The sequence below is a fragment of the Lagopus leucura genome, unplaced genomic scaffold, assembly GCF_019238085.1.
Source record: "Lagopus leucura isolate 7727_CA_CO unplaced genomic scaffold, USGS_WTPT01 Super-Scaffold_100009, whole genome shotgun sequence".
Lineage (NCBI taxonomy): Eukaryota > Metazoa > Chordata > Aves > Galliformes > Phasianidae > Lagopus > Lagopus leucura.
Window position 1 is genome coordinate 4,754,063 of NW_024962266.1, and position 24,119 is coordinate 4,778,181.

Here is a 24,119-nt window from a genome sequence, read left to right on the forward strand (position 1 = left end):
GCAGGGTCTGCTGTGATGGGAGAAGGGGAAATGGTTTCAAAGTAAAAGAGGGGAGGTTTTGATTGGATATAAGAGGAAGATTTTCTAATAGGGGTGGTGAGACACTGGCACAGGTTGCCTAGAGAAATGATGGATGCTCCATCTCCGGAGACACTCAAGGTCAGATTGGACAGGGCTCTGAGCACCTGATGGAGCTGCAGGTGCAGGTCACCTCTAGCACAGCTAATGCCCTCAAGTACTGCATACCTCCCTCCATGGTAGCACACTTGACCAGGTGACATACAGAATCTTTCTTGAAGGGATGCCTTTCCTTCATGTCTGACAAGAGTTGCCTCCATAGAGCGAAGGCTTGTGTCCATTTTCCAATCACTTTGTCAGTGCCCCCTTCCCTAGTAAGAGACTTGACTGCCCTCTAATTCCAGACTGCTGGTCCCATTTTCACAGCATCGGAGCAGCCAGGTGACTTGGAGAAAGAAATCTCTCCTGTGGGAGATGGGACAAGCAACTTAGGAAGAGTACAAAGATGTTGCTAAGATATGCAGAAAGGAAATTAGAACCACAAAAGCCCAGCTAGAACTTAATCTGGCAGCTGTTATAAGAGATAAAAAAAAATATGTTTTTGTGAATACATTAACTATAAAAGAAGAGCCAAAGTGAGTCTCCATCCTTTATTAGATGCGGTGGGGATCATTACCACCAAGGATGAGGAAAAGGCTGAGGTACTCAATGCCTTTTTTGCTCCTGTCTCTAATAGTCGGGCCAGTTATTTTCAGCATACTCTACTCCCTGACCTAGAAGTCTGGGATGGGAGGAATAAATGCTCTATAATTCAGTAGGAAACAGCTGGAAACCTACTACTCAACCTGGACTATCACAGGCCCTTGATGCAGATGGCATCTACCTGAGAGCACTGAGGGAGCTGGCAGAGGTGATTGCCAATATGCTTTCCATCATTTATCAGTAGTACTGGTCAAATGAGGAGGTCCCAGACAACTGGAGACTTGTCAGTACGATGCCCATCTACAAAAGGATTCAAAGAAGGATCTGGGGAACTACAAGTCTGTCAGCCTGACCTTGGTATTGAGGAAGGTTAAGGAGCAGGTCATCTTGAGTGATCACACAGCATGTGTGAGACAACCAGGAGATCAGGCCCAGCCAGCACAGGTTCACGAAAAGTAGGTTCCTTGACCAACCTCATCTCCTTCTATGACCAGGTGACCAGCCTGATGGATGAGGGAAAGGCTACTAATGCAGTCTACATGGACTTTAGCAAAGCCTTTGACACTGTCTCCCACAGCATTCTCCTAGAGAAGCTGGCAGCCCATGGCTTGGATGGGTACACTCTTTGCTGGGTAAAGAACTACCTAGATTTTGGGACCCAGAGAGCAGCAGTGAATGGAGTTAAATCCAGCTGGCAACTGGTCAAGAGTGGTGGGGAACAGCTGAAGGAACAGGAATGTGTGAATCTGGAGAAGAGGAACTTCAGGGAGACCTTATTACTCTCTCCAGCTGCCCGGGGAGGTGGTGGAGTCACCACCCTCGGAGGCACTCAAGAACCGTGGAGATGTGACACTGAGGGATGTGTTTAGTGTTGGGAATGGGTTGGGGTTGGCCCTGATGACCCGAGAGGTCTTTTCCAACCTTACTGACTCTGTGATTCTCTAAAAGGTCACAGGCTAGAGCAATTTCTTGTGGAAGCATTCTGAAGCGCTGTGGTGCATAATGCTGAAAAGAGTCCCCAGATACAGGACCTGCAGGATGTCCACTGAGCATCAGTATCACACATAGGCACCTGCCACAAAAGACCAATACGCTCCCGTAGAGAAGTGGCAGCTGCTCAAGGGAACCACAGAATCTCCACAGCACCAGGCAGTCCATCAGCATCAGATCCAGCCCCCAGTAAACATAGATCTGTGTACGTGCCATTTCCCATCCGCAGGCCCTTTGCTGGACTCTCACCAGCAGCTCTATGTCTCTCTTGTACTGGTGAACCCCCAAGTGGACACAGCACTCCAGGTGTGGTTTCACCAGTTCTGGGAAGGATCGCCTCCCTTGAGCTGTTGTCAACACGTGCCTAAAGCAGCCCAGGTAACCAACAGTCTTCTTTGGGGTAAGAGTTCATTGTTGACTCATGGCCAACTTAGGGTCCACCAAAACCCCAAAGAATCTTTTGCCAGGCTGGGTGACCCCTGGGTTGTTCCTGCCACGTGCAGGGCTTTGCAATTTTCCTTGCTGAACTTCATGAGGTTCCTGTCAGCTCCCTTCTCCAGTCTATCAAGGTTCCTCTGGATGGCAGCACAATCCTCTCATATACCAGCCACTCCTCCCATTTTTCTGTTATCCACTGACTTGCTGAGGATATACTCTGCCCCATCATCCAGTGTGTAAAGAAGATGTTGAACAGGACTGGAACCAGTTTGACTCCCTGGGGTATACTGCTAGTTACTGACATTCAAACAGATTTCATACCACTGATCACCACCCTGGCCTTTCAGAAAGTTTTCACTCCACTTCCCTGCTCATCGAGCCCCTACCAAAGCAGTCTGTGCATCAGTAGTGCTCTTTCACATCTGGCTTCGCCTTGCAGAACTAAGATGATGCCCAAATCTGCTTCAAAACTAGGATTACAGCCAGCAGCACACAGCACCATATACCGGAGATGAGAAGCACCAGTATACATTTGTTGTCTTTATTCACAGGGAAGGGGAGATCAGTATTTAACCTAACAGCTATATTGTCCACTTAAGTCCTGAGAAGCCTCTCCAGATATGCAGGGCTTCAGTCCCTCTCACACATGGCTGACATGCTGTAGCTGGAGGAATTCAGCCAAGGTCAGCCCTTGATTATGGCAGAGCTGTCATGCCTTGGGAAATGTCTGCAGACAGTGACAGGGATGAAGGGCTGATGTCACAGTCCCTCATCACAAACCAAGAGGGAATGAGACTGCTCCAGCAGTGCTCGTTGGGATAGGCACTTTTTTTTTTTTTCTTGTTCTCTTGGTTAAAATCAAAAACTCACACTAGAGAGTAATGGAGCATCTAGTTTCTAAAGTCTTGAGCTTTTAACTGTGCTTCCAGAGCAAAAACAATGCTCTGGAAGGAGTGAAAACCATGAGAGGGAGCAAGGCTACAGGTCCCAGCTCCAGGCTTTGTGGATGATTGAGATTTGTTATCTGCTGGGACAAGTTGGTCCCAGGAGTGCAGGTTCTTCCCTGGCTAGCATCCCATCACATCCCCTTCCCAGGCTCCCACCAAGCATCTGCCCCAGCTCATCTGCTCCACCTTGCCCTCCAGGCATCCCCAGCTGGACATTGCAGCCCCATCAGGCTTTCCCATGCTGCCGCTATTGCAGCACTACCAACTTAAAGGGAACTCATTCTCACCCTCAACAAATGAGTTTACTTCCTGGACATGGCCAGGGATGACATGCAGTGGGGACACCACATCCTCCATCAGCACACAAAGAAGGAGACACAAGCTGTAGTGACATCTGGCCATCCAGCTGGGGCCTGTGGACATGATGCACAGAGGCAGATATTAGGGAGCCCAGATATTGCTACATGCTGCTGGCACTCCCTCAGGCTGCTTAGCAGCTGCCATCCACTGCCACTTTCTTTTATGGCTGGTTCTCCATTAATCATATTTATAGACCCAACTGTCCCTACTCAACAGCAAAACCATTTCAAGTGGGGAATGACAGATGCAGATCTGACCTTCTGCAGTCTGACTTCCAGGTGTAGGGATGAGCCTGGGGCTTGGTTAGGAGTCCCACCACACACATGGCCATCAAGCTTCAGAGGGGCTGAAGGGACACATATCCTATCTTGGATATCTATCCAAGCCAGGCAGCAAGACTGCTAAAAACACAAGCTGCCACATTTATGACCAGCTACCCAACATTTCCTGCCAGGTCCTTGATGGAGGGTGTGACAACAGACACCACAACCGTGGTGAGAAGACATGCCAGACAACAAAAAAGGGATGCTGTTGAAGGACTGAGATCCAGAGACATGAAAGACAGTCAGGGGAGTTATTACACACCATTCTGCCATCTGCCAGTGGCATTGTGCAGTGCCTGCCAGCCAACATCAGGCTGCCTGAACCTGAGCAGCAACAAACAGGAGGAGGCAACCCCAGCCTCGCTGCACTTAAGTTAGAACCTCCATTACAGACTGCCCCTTCCCTCAGATGGAGACCACAGGCATACTAAAACAGTTGTTGGATGCTCTTCCTCTTGTCTATCAGGTGAGGATGCCAACTCCAGGCCCCTATTCCCAGCTCCCTCCCAGCAACACCGAGCCTGGCAAATACCTTACGGCAAGTAATTTTACGTTATTCTGCATTTACACAAAAATAGAGCAATTCTATATTTATAGAGATTTATAGCCGGTTCCGTGCTGGAGGAGTTACTGAGCAAGACCAGGAGCTGTGGGCGGTCCAGGCTCCCGAGCAGCTGGCTGCTTCTCATTCGGCATTTCCAACATACAAAATTAAAGGCATTCGTCTCCGTCTGGTTTCTTAAATAGATAAGGGGGGAATGAACGGACAGTATGTACAGGGGGGCAGTGGCAGGGCCCGAGTGCCCTCCGCCCACAGCCTGCCGCCCGGGGTCAGTGAGGCCGGCTGCTGGACTCTGAGGGCTGCCGCTGGCGCGGGGGAGTGTAGCCATTCAGGTAGCCATTGCTCTGGCGTTTGCTGAGTCCTCCGTTAAGAATGTCCTGGATGTGCTGCACGATCAGGTTGATGGCCACTGCGAGCAGAAAGGGAGGGGAAAACATCAGGGAGAGATTGCATTAGGACTGTGACAAACTAGAGCCAAGTCAGTGCTGATGACCCCCCACTCCCATGCCCTCCCATCCCTTGACTGGGAGCTGCAAGCCTGCAGGGAGGAGCTGCTTGCTGTCACTTCATTCCCTCTCTCCATGCAGGGCCTTGTGCTCTGCCAGCACACTCAGATAGACTCCAGCCATGTGGAGACGTGACCACCCAGCTGCACGCCTGGCCTCAGAGAAGCACCTTTTCCTTTGTAGGTATGAGCTGGGAATTGTTTGTCTAGAGACACCATGCACGCAGGCTCCCAGGCTTGCTCAGAGTAATGCAAACTCTCAGGCACTAGTATGCCATGGGGAGCAGAGGGGAAAGGCTCGTCTCAGTGTACCTCTACAGCAGCCCCTGCTACCTCCTCTCTAGTGCAAGCTGCCAGGGAAGAATAGGGTCTGGGTCTGCTCACCTTCATTATCTGCTCCTCTGGGAATGATCACGTCAGCATACTTCTTGGTCTGGGAGGAAAGAGAGCACTGTGTTACTGGGAAAGTAGAGAGCTGCCAGGCTGGGGCACTGCCCCTGCTTCCTGCTCCCAAGCCCTAACCCCCACGGGTTACATGGCCCAAACACGCTGGGAGGCAGGCAGTGACTGATCATACATTTTGGAAGATCTTGTTTGCCTTCTGCACTGTGTTTTGAGGGCCCCGCTTTGCACCTCGATTTTATTTTCCTGAGCTCAAACAAACATCAGTAGGAAGCACCCTACCAAAACCTGATATTAAAAAGTTTCATGATCACAGGTCTGCAGCAGCTGATGCTCTGGGGAACAACCTACCCCAAAATCCAGCCAGACAAGGTAGAAGAGCAAGAGCTGGCATGCCCAGCCTGCGTGGATATACAGGATGCAGCCATGTGGTCTGCTTGGGATGCAGGAGAAATTTTCTACCAGTACTGCTTGTGAAAAAATCTGATTCGGGACTCCAATCCCGGACTAGTTTTGAAGGTGCCAGTTCTGAAGGTGCTGGTCTGAGCTTCCTCCCCTATTTGTGCCAGTTTTACAGCTGATCAGCTTCCTGACAGCCATGCTCTACAATCAACAGCCAGCCAGCTTGCTGGGACAAGGGGATCATTCTGATACCTCGCAGCACTGTCAGCCCTATGGAACATCCCCAAGACATACAGGGCTGTTCCAGTGCTCAGCCACCTGGAACTGTTAGGGGTAGATTAACAGCAGCAGTGGGTGCCCAGACTGCTGCACATCCACGTGCAATTGCTCCATGGCTGGGCCCATCACTGGGTTGGAGGTGGAAGCAGACCAGTGCAGGGATGGTGGGTGGGCACAAAGCAGTTGTTTTCTACTCTCCTTGTTTCATATTTCACCCTCCTACACTCCTCAACAGAACAGTCTTGATGCAGCATTTGCTGCTTTGCCAACAGATGGATTTATCTCACGGGAGATTTGCAGGGAGGCAGCAAGAAGGACCTGCCTCCCAGGAAAAACCTTTCTAGAACTGACGCCAACACTGCACCTTGGTCCCCTGACCCACATCTGCAAGGGTGCTGCCCAGCAGCCCAGGCCCCTTCTGGGGTACACCAGGAGCAGACCTTGTAGCACAGAACAAATCAGTGCCTCCCATGGAAAGGACAGAGCTGGCCATATGGACAGGCAATGTGACAGCTCTCTGTGGACAAGGTCTGAGTGAGGTTGGAGGCACAGCATGATCTCCTGGCCATGCTGCTAGCTCTCAGCCCCCACATTGCAGGTTTCTGCAAGCTCTGTTCCTCCAGAATAAGGAGAAATGCCTTGTATAACTATCACTCTTGTAAAGCCTCAAGAACGAAGCCACAGGCTTCTCTCCATGAAGCAATGCTACAAGGGATGTGCAATGTGTAGTCCTGCAAACATGCTGTTTCACCTGCAAGTTCTCTTGGACTGCAGGATTTCCTGCATGCAAAGTCCCCATCTGCTGGAGAGTCTGGCTCCCAAAGTCACTTCTTTGTCTCAGGCAGACCCTGAAATCCTGGGCAACAGCAAGGTCTGCCTGCACTACAGCTTGGCCTCTCACAAGCTGGGAAATGCAACAACCTTCAAGACCACATCCTGCAACACAGAACATAGGAAGATGCTCCTCTGATCTCCCAAGCACACACAAGGTAAAAAGGGCAGGCACGGTGGTCATTGCCTAGGACAGGGATCTTCTATTTCCTGTCCAGATGCAGCCAAGAATCATCCCTCCTCAGCTGGCATCTGCTGAGCTGCCTGGTGTTGGTTTGGCTGACCCTGTGCAGGGAGGGGTTTCTCTTGCTGTGTCTGCCTCCCCACAGGGACAGTGATCTCACTGGGAAGGCAGTGGCTGCACAAACAGTCCTCATCTCACCCTGACCCAGCCAGCATCAGCACCCTCATTTTCACCAGCACCTGAGGGAGAGAGCCCTGGGATACAAAATGCTCCTGTCTGATGAGCCGGCCAGGGAAAGAGGCACTTTTGGCATTTGTGAGTATCATTCCCCATACTTACTGGCAAACAGAACTCCTCGAAGGCAGGCTTCACAAAAGTGATGTACTGTGACAAGATCTGCTCAAGGTCCCTGCCTCGCTCACTGATGTCTCGTAGCACTAGAAGAAAGGTGTAAGGCACAGTCAGCAGCCAAGCCATGCATTGCACCATCCCCTTCCCCTCAGGACAGCCCCATCCAGCCACCAGCTGTTATCCCCAAGGCCTGCACTCCTGGAAGTTACTTCCCACACATCCAAGCAGTCCCCATGGGCTGCTGCCAGCTCTGGCCTGAGTCACTCCAGCATGGGCAGGTGTCCCTGTGCAGCAGGAATTCCATCCACCAGTGAGGGCCAGAGCAGCCGTGGGGCCGAGCAGACAGGCCTTGGCTCTCCCCTGGGGGCTGCCTGGCTGCTCCCCAGCAGGCAGCACCTGGTGCTGTGTTCAGAGCCAGCTTCCTCCATGTGCCAAGTGGAGCCAAGCCACTGCACCTTGCCCGCCCGACCCAGTGCCCACATACAGGTGGGGCCAGAATGGCTCTACTGCCCAGACACTGCCTTGGCACCCTCCCAGCAGCTCAGTTTGCCCACGGCCAGCTGCCTTTTGGCAGCCTTGCATGGGGAGGTGAAGGCCTGGCAGTGTGTGCCAGCTCCAGGAAGGGCTCAGCCCTGCCCAGGCCATTCCAGCCAGCTCCGTGCCCTCTGCAGAGAGATGGAGCAAGCCCCAACACAAACAATACAGAAGAACTGACAAGGGACATAAAAAAGGCAGAGACAGAGAGACTTTTGTTCGTTGGTCCCACGCCCTGTTTGCTGGCCGATGTGGGGCAGGGAGGCTGCACACACAGCTGGGACAGCAGGGGAAGCCTGCGAAGTGCAAAGACACCCGGGCTACAGGGCTGCTCTTGGCAGGACAGAGCTCTCCTGCCCTCCCAAAGGCACACTGCTGCAGGGTGATGCCCCCCAAACAACAAATCAAGCACCCTCTGACTCGTACTTGGCCCTAAAACAATGGGTTCCAGCAGTGGGAGGTGTCACTTGCAGAGCAGACCAATGTCCCAAGGACACACTGGTGCCTGTCCAGTGCCAGCAGCCAGTGGCAGCATGAGCCACACGTACTGAAACCCAGCACTACCAATTAACTGAGCTGTCAGCTGCGTTTCTGGGAACTCCATCCCCTGCTGCCACCCAGCTCAAAAGCCCACTGCTGCAACTCCTCAAAACTTCTGTGAGAGTGAGACAACTCATGGCCATGTCGCAATGCAAGATCCTGACTCTCTCTTGCTACAAGCTGCCTCCAGCAACATTCCAGGGACATGATTATACCTTCAGTATCTTACACATTGACTTTCCATTCCCAGCAATGCCAGGGAGACATGCAACAAACAGACTCGCTGCTTTCTTGTAATAAAATCATAGAATCATTAAGGTTGAAAAGACCATCTAGTCCACCTACCTCACTTTACCCACTAAACCATGTTCCTCAGTGCCACATCTCCATGGTTCTGTAACACCTCCAGGAATGGTGATCCCACCACCTCCTTGGGCAGCTGTGCCAGTGCCCAACCACTCTTTCAGAGAAGCTTTTCCTTACATCCAACCTGAGATATCAACTGATGATGATTGGTTCTCTATCAAGAGATGGATGAGCTGCCCAGACAAGGAGAGGCCACCACCTTGACCAGCCAGCAGCAGTCCAGCTACCCCTTTGCAAGGCTTTAGTGATTGACGGTAGGTGGGAGCAAACTCCAAGAATGGCTGTGGCCCATGAGGCTTAGAATCTCATCCAGCAGCTGCAGCTCAAGCTCTGTATCATGGTTGGCAGCTGCACTGTCTCGGTTCCTGGTCAATGAACTCAAGTAGTTCTCAAGCCCTGAGCTCATGGTTACATGCCAAACCAAAGCAACTGAAGTACGCACTCTGCACGCGCAATTGGGATGCACACGTGGTCATGGGGCACTGCAAACGCACAGGACAACGCCTTTCCTTCACACAGCTGATACAGAGCACCACTAAACAAACAGGCTATCTCCTGGTTGTTGAGTGCCTGCACAGCACTGTCTACTTACAGGATCAGGATCACATTGCAGGATCTTACAGATGCGTATCTGTGACCCGCTAAGACGTCTCCCTGCAATGACTGTGCTGTCACCTCCCTGGATGAGTCATGCAAGAACGGTGGGCAGGGTCAAGAAGGCTGCATAAGAAGCAGCTTTTAATCAGCACTGATGACAGCAGTGGAGGAGGTTGCATGTCTGGCAGCAGGAGGGATGCAGGGCTTTCAGCAGGCAAGACCAGTTCTGTATCAGGGTGGGATGGTCACAGAATCACAGAATGGTCAGGGTTGGAAGAGACCTCAAGGATCATGAATCTCCAACCCCCCTGCCACATGCAGGGCCACCAACCTCCCCATTTAATACTAGACCAGGCTGCCCAGGGCCCCATCCAACCTGGCCTTGAATACCTCCAGGGATGGGGCATCCACAACCTCCCTAGGCAGCCTGTTCCAGTACCTCACTACTCTCTCTGTAAAGAACTTCCCCCTGACATCCAACCTAAATCTCCCCTCCCTCAACTTCAAACCATTTCCCCTTGTCCTGCAGTTATCAACCCTTTCAAAGAGTTGACTCCCCTCCTCTTTGTAGGCTCCCTTTAGGCACTGAAAGGCTGCAATGAGGTCACCCCGCAGCCTTCTTTTCTCCAGGCTGAACAAGCCCAGCTCCCTCAGCCTGTCTTCGTGCTCCAGGTGCTCCAGTGCTTCGAGGTGCTCCAGTCCCCTGATCATCTTCGTGGCCCTCCTCTGGACCCTCCCCAACAGCTCCCTGTCTTTTTTGTACTGGAGACTCCACACTTGGATGCAGTATTCCAGATGGGGCCTCACAAGAGCAGAGTAGAGGGATCACCTCCCTGCCCTGAGTGCTGGCCACTCCTCTTTTGATGGAGCCCAGGAACACATTTGATGGTCCCATGCACACGTTCAGTCCCAGGACACTTCTCTTGCCACAGCACAGAGGCCTGAATGCTAATTCTATAAATCTGTACTCTGAACACTCTGTGAAAGCTGTTGGAGCCCAGGTATGCAGAGGGACAGTGCAGACAGAACAGAATTTTGCCCCAAGAATCCCAGGATGGTTTCTTAGTCCTCCCAGAGGCTCAGGGGCCACATCACTGACCCCAGACCTAAAGGCAGCTTTGACTGCATCTCAAGCCTTGCACACCTGGAAGAACTGGAGTGCCTCCTACATAAGCTGGCAACACACAGCCAAGCAGAACAAGATGTACAACCATGCTCCCTATCTGCATGACCTGGGACGGACACCCTTACACCAAATCTCAGACCTGAGCATAACCATCAGTTGCTGAATTTCCATTGAGCTGTTGAACTGCTCTACTTTGTCTGTTGCACCCTTTCCACACGGGGACAGAAAACACTACTGGATGCATCAAAGGGAAGATCCCAAACAAGGCAGCAAGAGACCCATTGAATCCCAAGAAGCACAAAGCAAGAGTGCTCCCCACTGCTGGGAGCTGCCTGGTGCAATGTGCTGCCCTGGCTCTTTGCTAGCAGCAGCAAAGCTTCGTGCTGATTCCAGTACTGCTCTGCTACTGGTTAACTGCCTCTGCAGCTAGCTGCTCATCATTCAGGTGACATTTCTGTCCCTGCTGCACGAGGCATGTTTGGTCCTCACCTCTGCGGGACAGCCGGGTGTCTGCATCTGTATCCACAAAGAGCTTCATGCGGAAGAGATCCCGCACCTCCTGGCTGTAGAAGGCCAGGATGCCCTCAAAGAGCACCACGTCGGCAGGGTAGACAGTCACTGTTTCCTCTTTCCTAGCAGAGGGAAGGAGGAGAGTCAAAATATGCCAGCAGGGAGGAAACAAGCCAAGCAAGATGGGGGAAACAGCAGTGCTCCTGAGCACAGCTGCAGCTATGGGATATCACTGCTGCACCAGGGGGCTGGACTGATGGGAGACCTACCCCACTGGTGATGAAGGGAACTCAAGGCATGCATACTCTTCCTACAAGAACAGACAGCAGAAAAGGAAGCATGCTAGCCCCTCACCCACTTGCCTTGGCCAGATGCTGCTTGCAAGTGTTAGATGCCAAGCGATAAAACCCAAAAAGTCTGAGCATGGGGAAACTGTAGGGACAGTCTCGCTCCCCAGGGAGCAAGCAGCACTCCTCTGAAGTCATGGTGTTTTTGTAGGAAAACACCATCCTCAGTCAGTGCAGGCATGCAAGCTAACACATGCAAGGGAGGAGTTACAGGAGCAAGAGCTTCAAGAACTCTTCTCCTGACAGTGCTGGACTGTTTGAGCCTGGAATACACATTAAAGCTGCAAACAGAGGCTTTATGAGGAGAGGAAGAGTGGATGGGGGGGGGCATAGCCCTCCTCCACTTATGCCTGTTATATTTGTGTGGTCATGCAGCTTTCCAGGCCCCTAGACTGTGCCTGTACAAAACTGTGCCCCTAACAGAGTGTGGAGATGTCAGCATTGAAATTCTGGGTCGATATATGGGCACCTAAGAGCAGGCACAAGCAGAGGGGCAGGAGGCTGGGGTGGCAGGGCTGCATGCTGCTATCAGCAGAGGCTCGGCAAGGCAGGAGTGGCTGTTAGACCTGGAGTGGGAGACAAAGTCGTAGACGGGGATCTGGACAGTCTTCCCTTCTGTGATCTCTTTGAGCGTTTTCACGATCAGCTCGTTGTCAAAGGCATCTGAGGAGAAGAGAAAACGTTACCCGAGGCAGCTTCACATGCAATGCTGTGCTTAGCCTAACACCAGAGCCACCAGCACCCCATGGACAGACAGACAGACGCACAGGCTCCAGAGGAAAGCCCTGCTCATCCCCATGGGTGCTGCAAAGCCCAGAGCTTTGCACCAGCCTGGGATCTGGTCTGCAAAAATCAATGCCAGCCTTGTGCGGCAGCACTGAGAGCTTGGGAAGGCATCTCCTCCAGGGCTCCAGCCCTCGCAGAGACTGGAGCAGTGTTCCAACCTTTAGCTGCTGCACAGACAGGGCTCTGTTTGCTCCGTGCTCACTGCCTGCAGCCATTGTCCTCGTGCGGATGAGGGGACAGCGGCTCTGGAATTTCCCTACCAAGCTCTGGGATGGTTCATAGAGCCCCTGTTGTAGCAGCAGGGGTTGCAGGCCAGCTGTGCAAGATGGTTCCTTCCTTGAAGGAGAGCACAGAGCTGCTGCCTCCAAGGTCTGTTCCAGGCAGATCTCCCTAGTCCTGCCCAGGGGGTGGGGTTTCAAACTGGGGGATATTTTTGCAAGGAGAAGAGTATGAGAATTCATCTTAAGGAATTTGAGAATTCACCACCTTTCCTTTCTCATCCCAAGCACTCCCAGAGGCAGTTGCTTTCCTGGAGAGACAGAGGTTGTCTTGCAGGAGATGCAAGTGGCCCCAGTGGCCACAAAGCTCCCAGCCCAACAAGGGACAGGCTAAGCCACTCACTCCCACCCCATGCACAGATGGAGTCCTCCTGATGTCCATGAAAAGTTCTTTGCTGGCGGGATGCAATCCAGCCCTCATCCCACCCCTGTGCTGTTCTCCATTCACCTGGATGGTCAAAATTGAACTGGCCTTTAAGTGCTTTGGATTTCTGCTCTGAGGTGAGGACTCGGTAGAAGCTGTCTTGGCTCACAATCACCACCTGCTTCTGGCGATAGTCCACTTCGTTCTGGCCCAGCAGCTGGACAATCTTGGAGCAGACTGAAGACTGGGAAGGGAACAGCAAATGGAACAAGTCAGTGGCAGTGGTATCTGTGCCACACAGGATTTCAGGAAATGGCCTGGTGCACAGCTTGCTGAACCTGCAGTCAAGAATCTGTGGTCCTGACCTCATAGTCCAAACTCACAAAGGAAAAGGTGCTTCAGGGGCACCATCATGTGGCCTTTTAGTTTGAAAGCGGCACCAAGCAGCATCCCCCCAAGCCCTGCTCCAGCCCACAAACTCCACCTCTGCATGGATGGGGAGGAAGACCCACAGAAGTTGTTTTCACATCCTACATAAAGTCCAAGATGAAAAGACACCAGGAGGAGAGCCCTGGGCCTTTATCAGAGCTCTGCCACAGCTGGGAGGAGCATTTACAAGTGTATCCTGGTGCTTCTTGGCACAGCAAACTAAGGGCACTGCAGAACCAGCATCTAAAGAGCCACATGGCTCTGGCTGCTGGCACAAGATCCCGGCACTTTGCACTGGGGTGACCAGACCCCCACCATCACAACATGAATCAGAGCAAATCCCAAAGCCTGTTTCAGTCCCTTCTCTCTAGGTCACAGGAGTCCTTGGCTGCTGTCTGCCTCAGGCAGTGAGAGGCAGGTCAGGCTGGCAGGGAAGCACCCAGCGAGTGCAGGAGCCCCATCCATCTGCCAGCAACCTCAAGCCTGGGACCAGGGAAAGGCACGCTGCTGGCACCAAACTGAGCTGTTTCACCCCCTGCTTGAGTCACGCTCGCTGCAAAAGCTCAGCTGAGCTGCTCCTGCCCTCAATCATCAGAAATACTCTCTGCAGAGCTCTTATCTTGGCAATAAGAGGTTCGCCTGCCCCAGCCTGCCTGTGGCTCTTTCCATGTTCCCATCTTCCTTCTGGTTTGGCCGCCTGCTCTGTACCTGGCTGGCAGTATCCAGAGGCAGCGCTGAAGATACAAGTGGTGAGAAGAAAGGAGGAGAAAGCATGCCTGGGAGAGGAGGTCACCCCGGCAGGCAGAGGGCAAGGCTGTTTGCCTGCAAAGCTGGAAGATTTGACGGCATTGTCGTCCCCAGAGAGCGTCTCTTCCCCACTGGGCCAGGCTGACCTGACTTGGCTGCAAGTGCTGCGCCGTGAGTCAGCCCCAGCCGAGCTGCAGAGCCCTGAGCACAGCCAGCAAGCCGGCCCGGGCTGCCCGATGGCAGAACCACGGCCCTGGGCACACTTTTGGGTGGCAGGTCAGGGTCGGGGCTCCCCAAGCAGCTCACCTCCTCCTCCAGCTCGCCAGGGTTGGCAAGCCGTGCTTCCTGCGCCACGTGGGCATTCTGCCCCACACCCAGAACAAAGAGCTGCAGCACTGCTGCTGCCAGCATTCACCCTTCAGCACGTGACAGAGGCAGAGCCCCTTCTCCTTTTCCTCTTTTCCCACTCCCTGCATCCTTCTGCAGCCCTATTGCTTATCCAGCCAGGTTTTGCAAAAACAGGGTGGACATGGTGCCTTTCCCTAGCTTTTCCTCTTTGCGCTCTCCCCCAGATGCCGCTGCCTCTCTCTGCCTTCAGACAGGCTCAGCCTTGGTCACAGGTGCCAAGGACACCAGATTTCCCATGGCCTTTGCAATTTTTAATCAGCATTCTCCAGCACAGCTACTCAGATAGATCCCCAGCCTGCAGAGCTGTACGGATCCATGCAAGAAACTGTTTTCTCCAGCCGGGAGACAGAAGCACAGCTCCTTCAGATCAGTAAAACCAGCACACCTTGCACCTAAGCACACAAATGAAAAATAAAATCATTTCAGCATATCAGACAATTCCTCCCAGTCCTTCTTCTACCTTATGCACACTAATCTGCAGCACTGGTCTGCTGATCAAGACTCCCCACCAGCTCTGAATGCCCAACTCAGGACACAAGGTGGTGAGAAATACCCAAGGAGAAAGTTAACCTTAGCTGCTGGGGACAGAAACATAAAGCCTGTCTTACACTTATGGCCTCTGCTGGGGACCAGGAGGAGGACTGGAGTGCACCTGGGCCAGCACTCTGGGGTGGCTCTTTGGGGCTGGTAAGAAAAGCAACCACTCCAGTTCTTGGTGCAGGCAGGCACTTTAATGTCAGCCTGAATGCTCCTACAGCTGGAGACAATTCCTCTTGCTCAATAAGCACCACATGCTAAGGAGGAATCAAAACCAGAAATGCAGAGGTTAAAAGTTCCCCTACAAATAGGAACAGAAAGTCCCAGCCTCAGGAGGTGTCCTTCAAATAAGTGACACAAATCCCCCGCTCAAACCCCCTTTCCCCAAACCAGCACTGCATGCATATGTGTGACTGATGTTAATCAGAGTGTGAAAAATTCACTCATAACTGGAAATAATATCAGTTAGGCTCTAGGGAGGCCCAAGAACACCCAAGGGGACGTCTTGGCCAAGACTAAAGCGTGACTGATGGATCACATTGGGACATACCAGTGGGACTGTGACCCAAGGGACACAGGGTAACACCCAGCACCTGCTCAAAGGGACCACCTGGGCCCCAACTTCTTCCTCATCTGTTCTTAACTCCCTGTTTCCCCACCAGCAACCACTTAAAATCATAGAATCATTCAGATCAGAAAAGACCTCTAAGATCACCAGGTCCAATCTCAACCCATCCCCATCACTCACCACGTCCCTCAGTGCCACATCTCCATGGTTCTGTAACACCTCCAGGGATGGTGACTTCACCACCTCCGTGGGCAGCCCAGTCCAATGCATTACCACTCTTTCAGAGAAGAAATTTTTCTTAATATCCTACCTGAAACACCTCTCCCTGGGACAAACAAGACAATCATTTCTTCCCCGAGAGCTCAAAGGCAGAGGGAAGGCAGACCTGAGGGAGATAGCACAACGCTGTAGATGAATCCCAACATAGAAACTCGGGGATTTAGATCCCATCCCAAGCTATGGCTCTTCTAGATACTCTGAAGATGAGAGGCACAGCATGAAGGTCTCCTTGGCTCCACTCAGCTCTTTCCCAGCTGCATGGAAACACAGGGGGCACATGGGGAAGAATGCCAGTGCATTTTCCTGAAAGGAGAGAGGAGCTGCACAAGGAAGAAATCCAGCAGAACAGTGCTTGGAGCCCCACGCCTGACGTTTGTTTGAAATATATTCATTATACTACATATTTAATTCATACCCACTTGTGGCCTATAGCCAGCTGCTCAAATACTCCTCAAGAGTTGACTAATTCCCCGATATTATTATGTAGATTATCCCTCAATCTCTCTTGGGTAGCTCCATATTACAACTTCAGCTGGGCTTTAGGGAAAAGCTGATGGGCAGAGGAATGGGGCAGGGCCCAATAACACCTCCAGCCCTAGCATGGTGCACAAGATGGGGCAGCACAGGTGCTCCCACTGGTAAGGGCCAGGCTGAGCTGCTTCCCCTGAGGGACCAGACCAAGCAGACCAAGGGACTGGACCATCCTTTGCATCTGCAGGAGCCTGGCTGGGGTGTTCCCATCACACACTTGTGGTTGTGACAGCCTCCATTTAGGGGACCTGGCAGTATTTTCCCTAAGGTCATATCAAGGGATGATGTCCCCTGCAGTACAGAGCATGGCCTCCTTGCCAGACTCACTCGAGTCCCTGCAATCAGCAGCCCTGATGATGCTGCCCTTCTCTCCAGCACACTAATTGTTGATTTGGGTTTTTCCTTGTAAGGTTACAGTAATTATAGAGTATTAGGAAGTGTTCAGTGGACCAAGGTGACACACAGAACAGATGCCAAACAGAGAAGGCTCCCAGAGCATCTATTAAATGTCTGCCCGTGACTGCAGAGAGCTGGTTCACAACCCACAGGGTCCTTTCCAGCTCTATCAGAGCTCATCTGTATGGCAGCACTGGGGCTGGAAACTTGCTATTCTCATACCAAAAGCCCAGGCCTCCACCCAGAGCTTTCCCAGGCAGGTTCACCATCCTGCCTTTCACTCTGTGAGCCACAGGCTGACCAGTCTGGGATGGGGACATCCAGAGACCTGTCATCCACATGGAACCAGAAGCCCTGGGCTCCAGCATGAACAGGATCTGAATGCAGATGATATGCTTTCCTGGAGCCACAGGGATTACACCAGATAGGTTCCTTGATGAGCTCACATATACCCTGTCAGCACAGGGAAGGGCTGACCCACCAAACACCCTGTGCATTGGTATGCTCAGCAGCTGGCACAGAGCAATGTTCTACCAGAAGTTCTGACGAGTCTCCAGCCTGCTCTGACACCAGCATTAATGAAGTCAGACCTTGTGATCCAGGGCTCCTGCCAACCACAAAACGTCACCAGGAAATGGTGTTGAACCAACACGGTGCTGCTGCAGTCCTTGCAAGCCCTCATACAGAGATGAGTGAAAGCCTCTGGGTCACTGCTGAATCTCCTCTGGGCTCATCCATGTGGTGGCCCAGTGGCTAAACCCACAGCTTGCTATGAGGAACCTCAGCCCTTGCAAGTGTAGGCGTGTGAGATCCATCATGCAAGAAGGCCCTCGTGAATAGGGAACTGCCCCATGAGGAGGTGTGAGGGTCACTGCTTCCCTAGGGACCAGCACACTGATTGTCCCATCTGCCCGGCTCCTTCTTCAGCCCCATGGTTGGCTCTGAGTCTCAGCTCTTCTAGGCAGCCAGCACAGCCCCATACAGCTTTTATGGTGTTCATAGCAGAAGCGCCTCAAGGATTAGCAGCGGACAAGACACCTGGCTGAGCACACTGCAGTTCTGGTGCTCTGTAGTCTGGAAATGCTTAGGACTGCATGTTCAGACATTTCTGACTTTATGTGCTAATTAAGACCCTGAAAGTGTAGCCATCAGGTCCCGCTGGCACTCAGACTCAGCCCTCACCAGCATGAGGGCCAGGCAGCCAACGAAAGCATTTGGCCCACTGTAAATCTGTCTTTTCTTCCAGCCTCCTGCTGGAAGGTAGAGCTCAGCACCTCGTTTTGCATCACGTGGGGACCAGCAATTAATGCCTCCGCGTGGCTTTGAGGAGTGCTCCTCACCCCTGCAGCCACCCCAGCTCCATTGCTGCAGGGTCTCAGCAGCTCGGCTGAAGCAGAGTCACCCAGAGACCCCCCGGATTCATCCTGGCACTTCCCAGCCCATCTCAGCAGTCCTTCTGCCTGACTCTCTCCCAGCCTGGCTGCCTGCCTTGTGTGCTGCGGCACTTCGTAGCCAGGAGTGTCTCATGGGAGGGAGGGAAGAAGCTGTTAGCACAAAGACCACGGGTAAAAGAAGAGAACAAAGCTTCAGCAGAGCACTTTGAAGGCATTGAGCATGAAAGAAAATGCTACAACAACCAGCTCTGGGAATCCCTCTGAGGGAAGGAGGCGGTTGTGCCTGGTTTTGGCACAGGAGGGGGTCTCAATGCCATGTCATCTCCTCCACATCAGATGGCAGCAAGCTTTGTCCGGGCTGGACACGGTTTGGATTTAGGGGGTTCAGTGGGAGAAGGAAATTCTGTCTCCCCTCAGGCTTTTGTGAGGAGCCAGCACAGTGCTGGCACTGCCTGCCCAGCGACTGCAGCATGCCAGCACCTCTGCTACACCCCATGTGTCCCCCGCAGCACAGTCCTGATTTCTCCCAAAGGCCAAAGACAGGAGGGTGTTTAGGTTTCCACCTCCTATCCGAGTCTCCAGACTTGCTCCCTTGCTCAGCAGGGAACAGCAGCCAGCTTTTGAATCGCTCTTCTCACCAACCTGGCTTTCAGAAATGCCAACCAGAGGCTGCCCCAGCTCACAGAGAGAGGGGACGCGGGCGGACCACGGAGCCTTTTTCCCCATCTTAGACTCAACAAAAACATCAGCGGGAGGAGCAAGGGGGGCCTCTGGGCGGCAAACACCCTCTGTTATCTTGGGGCTGGTACACTGCCAAAGGGGTGTGTTAGGACAACAACCCTGAATTGGTGTGAAGGCGGGCAGATTTGCCGCCTTGCCACCTTCCCAGTGGGAAAGGTGACTGCTTTGCTTTCCCTGCGGGTGTGTTTTGCTCCCACCCGCAGCAGAACATAGGCACAGTGGTGGGTGGGAGCTGCCTTCCCGCAGCATCACCTGCGGACAGACCCCTACAGCATCCCAGCAAAAATGTGAGGGTCCACATGCACAAGCCCCTGCTCCTTTCTTCTTACTGCTTCTCTTTGAGCAAGCCTTATTGGTTTTTCCCAGCCCCCAGCATATTTCTTGCAGCCTTTTCCCATAAACTTCGTATAGATCTGCTGGATTGCCTTCAGCAGGCAGTGCTGCACAGAGCTTTTTAGCAGGCCACAGTCACGGGAGGGGGGAAATCAAAGCTGAGAGACAGGAAAAGCCAGCTAGTACATCTCCCTTGCTAGAAAGAACCATTTCCCTAATTTTTTTTTCCTAAGGCAGCCTGCTGTTGCTAAAGCATTTCCACTTTGAAGTTGGGAACAACCGTGGCGAACTGTACTGCTATCACTGCTACCTTGCCGGCCCCGAGACACGGTGTTCGGAGACATAACAGTGGAGCAGTGCCAGACACAATGTTACTGGGACAGCTACAGAGAGGCAGACACACGCATCAGGGAGCACACAAACCCCAGCGTTTGAGTCACCGGAGCTGTGCCGCAGGAACAATCCAGCCCTGCTCCCAGTGGTAGAGATTACATCCTCTCTCACCATCCCTTCCCTGTTATATCTGGACTTTTCCTCCTCGCAGTAGGAGCTGCGGTTCAAGAATCAATAGGAGGCTTGGCAACACATTCTTAAATCGCTGTCATTATGGGCTGGGGCAGCAGCTGGGTTACACCATCCCTTAAAGGGAGAAAGGCCCCTCTAGAGCAAACCCACAGACAGGCTCCCTGTCACAGCCCACGTTTCCTCAGCAAGAAACATTCCAGAGGTGTTTCCACTACCATTTGTGCTCCCTCCTTTTAAAAAACGCAGGTAGAATGCTGCATGGGGAGATGGTATGATGGATCGGGGGGAGGGGGGAAAGAAGTAATTTTCTTTAAGGATGGGGGGAAAAGTGACCTACATTAGGTTAAACAAATAGGAAAGTACCGAGTGCTCGCAGTAGGCTTGCTTTCTTTAGGCCGCGGGGAAAGCCCAGCTCTGCACTGGGGCGCAGCACTGCAGCCCGGCCGCCCCTCGCCCCCACCTGCCCCCGGCTCGGTGCGGCTCTGCTGTGAGTCAGCAGCTCGCCACGCGGTGCCCCAAGGCTGCCTTTCCAAAGAAAAGGAAAAAAAAAGAACAAAAAAACCCTAAAAAAGAACACCCACACCTCTTTCCACGCGTCCGGAGGGAGCAACCGCCGATCGGTCGCATTGTAAAGCGTGAAGAATAACCGCATTGCCAGCGGGCGGGCGGGCAGCCCTTCGCTGGAGCGTTAAAAGAAAGTAGAAAGGCAGGGTGGTGCCCGGCTGGCCGCACGGAGCCCCGTTCCGTTCCGTGTCCCCGCAGTCCCCACCCGGGGCCCCGGAGCAGCAGCAGCAGCAGCAGCAGCAGCAGCGGCGGCGGCGCACGTGGCGCGGCGGTGGCGGCCGCCCGTCCCCGGGGCCTCCTGCGTGCACCCGAGCCCCGCTCCCCGTTCTCCCCGCACCTTGCCGCTGGCCGTGCCGCCGCTGACCCCGATGAGGAAAGGCTCGCCGCCGCTGGGCTGCCCCTGTTCCTCCAGCCGCTGCTCGCTGTCCCCCGCCATCCTCCCCTGCTAGCGCCGCGCCGCCTCCGCTCTCCTGGCGGGGCTGGATTTATCTGATGAGTCAAGGGCCTTCCTCCCCGCCTGGTTCACATCCCCGCCGCTGCGGCTCCCTGCCAGGTGCCTGCTGCAGCTGCACATGCTCCGGCACCCGGCCGCGCAGCCCCGCGCCTCCCCCCCTCCAACCCCGGGGACAAAGGCGAGGCGGCTGCTTCCCCCCGGCCGCGCTCCCCCCGGTGCGCCCCGGGCCTTTCTGCGGCAACCCCGCGCTCCTCGCCCTGCTTCTGCCGCCCCAGCGCCTCGAGTCTGCCCGTCCAGATGCTTCTGGTTGCAGTGGGCAAACGGGAGCAGTCCCCGAGGAGGCCGGGACGCAATCGAGCTTGGCAAACCGTATCAAATGTAGGATGCGAGTCTGAAAGGGTGAGCTCTGTGTGCGGCGCTTAGGAACGTGTAACACCGGCTGGATGGCTGGTAAAGATTTATGCCCTGGCGATGCTGCCCAGGTCTATCGGTGCCCCGTCCCTGCAGGTATCCAAGGGCGGGTTGGATGGGGCCCTTGGGCAGCCTGAGCTGGTGGCAGCCAGCCCACGGCAGGGAAAGATGAGGCCAGACAGAAGGATGGAACCTCAGGGAACGGTCAGAGGTTTGGCTTTACAGAAAGGACCATGGGAGCTGTGTTTGTTGGTCTGGGGATGAGATGGGTGAGGGGACCACTTGCGAAAGGGCATTGTGAACAGCAGGGAAAACATTTCTGCTACCCACAAGGACTGGAACAGAGCATTTCCAGCTCAGATTGCAACAGGGACAATTCAGAGTAGATATTCAAGGGTATTTTCTAAGTAAGTGTGAGAAAGAAGTATCAGACTAGATTGTTTTGGGAAAGCAGGGACTCTCCACCATCCAGGATTTAAAAAAAGCACACTGGGAAAGCTCCCATATAGAAAGTTTTTCATAGAATCACAGTATGGTTGGGTTGGAAGGGACCCCGAAACTCCCCAGCCCCACTCCTGCTGTGGGCTGGCTGCTCCCCAGCTCAGCTGCCCAGGGCCCATCCATGGCCTGGGTCACCTCTAGGGATGGGGCACCCACAGCTCTGGGCAGCCAGCACCTTACCCTCCTCTGAGTGAAAATTTTTCCCCTAACATCTAATCTACATTTCCCCTTTTTAGTTTAAAACCATCTCCCAGTTTTTGATAGAGCTGATCCCTCTTTGGGACACAGATGTCCTAAGTGACGTGCTGAGATTCCTCCCCATCCTGCTCGCAGATGTGAGGTTTGTAGCTTCTTCCACTTCACTACAACACTGTGGAGATGTTTGCCAGATGGGATGCCAGCCCTCACCACAAGGATGAGAAGGAGATCTCCAGGGAAGGTGCAGCCCTCTGTCCCTGCTCCCAATTCTCCCTGCGCAGAGCGCAGCATGTCACTTGGGAGCATGGCACTGTGTGGCAGTGCCAGGGCAGGAAGTGCTAAATGTGGATGGAAGCTTCCTGCAAGGACAAATTCCAGTGGGTTCCCATGGCTCCATGCCAATTTCCAAGCACCCATTGCGAGCACGCTTCCTGCACATCACCAAGAGCTGTTCCAAGCTCATCATTCCCACCCCCAGATCAATGCACATGTACCGGAATGGCAAAGCCCCTTTGGTGTGCAGTTACCTCCATGTTACTGGGTTCTCCTCCCTCACTGCTGCCAGCCTCTCTCTTGCCCTTTTTTGGGGACAGATCAGAATCTCTACTGTGCTGAGGGCATTTCAGACCACGGGTGCTCTGCAGGATGCCTATTGTGGCATCGCATCATCATTCCCCTTGTGGCAGGGTGCATTTGTAGAAGGTAAAATAAGTAAAAATCTTGTGATGGGGTGCAAGTGGGTGATATTGAAGGCTCTAATATACAGAACAAAAAGAGAACATGCAATAATCAGATTAACAGCTCCTTCAGAAACAGGTCAGAGTAGTAAAGTAGAAGTGAATCAGATCCAAGTCTTAGTTAACTTCACAGCAGTTTTCATAGGAAAGCACCCAAGATTACATTGCTCTTCCTGAGCAGTGCCAGTCACTGACAGCCTGCAAAACTATCCAATCTTCTGTTTGGTTTCAGCCTGGAGACTTCAGTACACAAAGTCTGTTTGGACGTGTCTTCTTCCAGCATGGATATGAGGGTTACCTGCAGAAATGCCACCTCTGCTGCATCCAGAACGTTTATAGGTTGGATGGGCCCTTAGCTTGTACATCCAGAGCCATGTATTAGGAAAACATTTTTCATTTGCTTACATCCCAGGCTCGTTAGATGAAATCAAACTTCTCCCAGCTCCTCATCTGTCCTTCACCCACACATTAGTGTCACCCACGGTGCTCTGATGGCTCTCACTGAGCAGGAAGCTGTAGTGACACCAGAGCCACCACAGACACCTGCACACATGTGGCTTTAGTGTCGCTTTGCTTGTGGATGTCATCAGGCTGCAGAGAGTTTGTTTGCTGCCTGCTCTCACATCCTTCATTTATCACTTTGTTGCTTCCACTGAACTACCACTTTGCCATTATCTTTCTGGGAAGTGTTTAACTTGTGGGCAATGGCAGAGCTTTTTACCTCCCTTATTTTATATTTCACTTCATACACGTAACCCCATGGGGTACTGATTACTGCTGGCAAACCCAGTGTTACACGAGGAGACACGGACCTGCCGCTCCCTGCTTCCTTGTCAGCTTTCCAGGTCTACTCATCCTAGCATAGCCTGTGGATTTGGTCTCCTTCTGTCACTACAGGTGTAGCCCCAATAAAAGTCAATTAGCCTGCTGGATCCTTGCCATCACTTCCCTGTCCGGTTAGTGGTCTGAGCCTCGTCCCACCTGCAAATACTGCACACAGGCTCTGAAATGCAAGGCTCCATCTGCAGATACTGCACACAGGCACGGAAATGCAAGGCTCCATCTACAGATACTGCACACAGGCGCTGAAATGCAAGGCTCTATCTGCAGATACTGCACACAGGCTCTGAAATGCAAGGCTCCATCTGCAGATACTGCACACAGGTGCTGAAATGCAAGGCTCCATCTGCAGACACTGCACACAGGCACTGAAATGCAAGGCCTGCTTCCTTTCTCCCAGCCCTGTGGCTCCAGCACTTAGGACTCAAGGTGCACAAAGGCCATCCCAACAAAGAGCCGACAACTGATTATTGGGAAGTATTATATTATGTTATATATACTTTATTCTGCAACAGCCTGGCAGAACTCCAGAGCCCGCAGCAGACAACCAGACCAACTCGACTCCCCAGCACCACAACACTGCGGCAATGCCCACCCTATCCCAACAGCCAGGGGTGGGGCCCCGCCCACATTGACAGCCGGCTCCTCCAATCAGAGAAGGGTCTGCTCGCGCTTTCCCCGCCCCCTCACTTCCTGCCGCCCTTCTCCCAGCGCCGAGCTGATTGGCTAGCGTCAGCAAGCCGGAAGTGCGGGGCTTACACTTTCGCTTCCGGCCGTTGCTAGG

At 53.1% G+C, this 24,119-nt stretch overlaps 1 protein-coding gene across 1 annotated transcript; it reads right to left on the reverse strand.

Moving 5' to 3' along the window:
* Nucleotides 1-2,675: 2,675 nt before the first annotated feature.
* UCK2 (uridine-cytidine kinase 2) lies at nucleotides 2,676-20,661 on the reverse strand. Its single transcript, XM_042873981.1, has 7 exons — nucleotides 20,532-20,661; nucleotides 12,827-12,986; nucleotides 11,881-11,977; nucleotides 10,947-11,089; nucleotides 7,283-7,380; nucleotides 5,230-5,278; nucleotides 2,676-4,749 (listed from the first exon to the last, which is right to left on the reverse strand). The coding sequence occupies exons 1-7, from the start codon at nucleotides 20,628-20,630 to the stop codon at nucleotides 4,610-4,612; spliced, it is 786 nt and encodes a 261-aa protein (XP_042729915.1). The 5' UTR covers nucleotides 20,631-20,661; the 3' UTR covers nucleotides 2,676-4,609.
* Nucleotides 20,662-24,119: the final 3,458 nt, after the last annotated feature.

What these genes read in the sequence shown, in the direction of transcription:
- UCK2 (XM_042873981.1), bottom strand. Translation starts at nt 20,630, where the DNA reads ATGGCGGGGGACAGCGAGCAGCGGCTGGAGGAACAGGGGCAGCCCAGC. An exon ending in GCGGCACGGCCAGCGGCAAG is followed by an intron (nt 12,987 to 20,531) that starts GTGCGGGGAGAA and finishes TTCCCTTCCCAG; the next exon opens with TCTTCAGTCTGCTCCAAGAT. An exon ending in CAGAGGAGCAGATAATGAAG is followed by an intron (nt 4,750 to 5,229) that starts GTGAGCAGACCC and finishes TTCTGCTCGCAG; the next exon opens with TGGCCATCAACCTGATCGTG.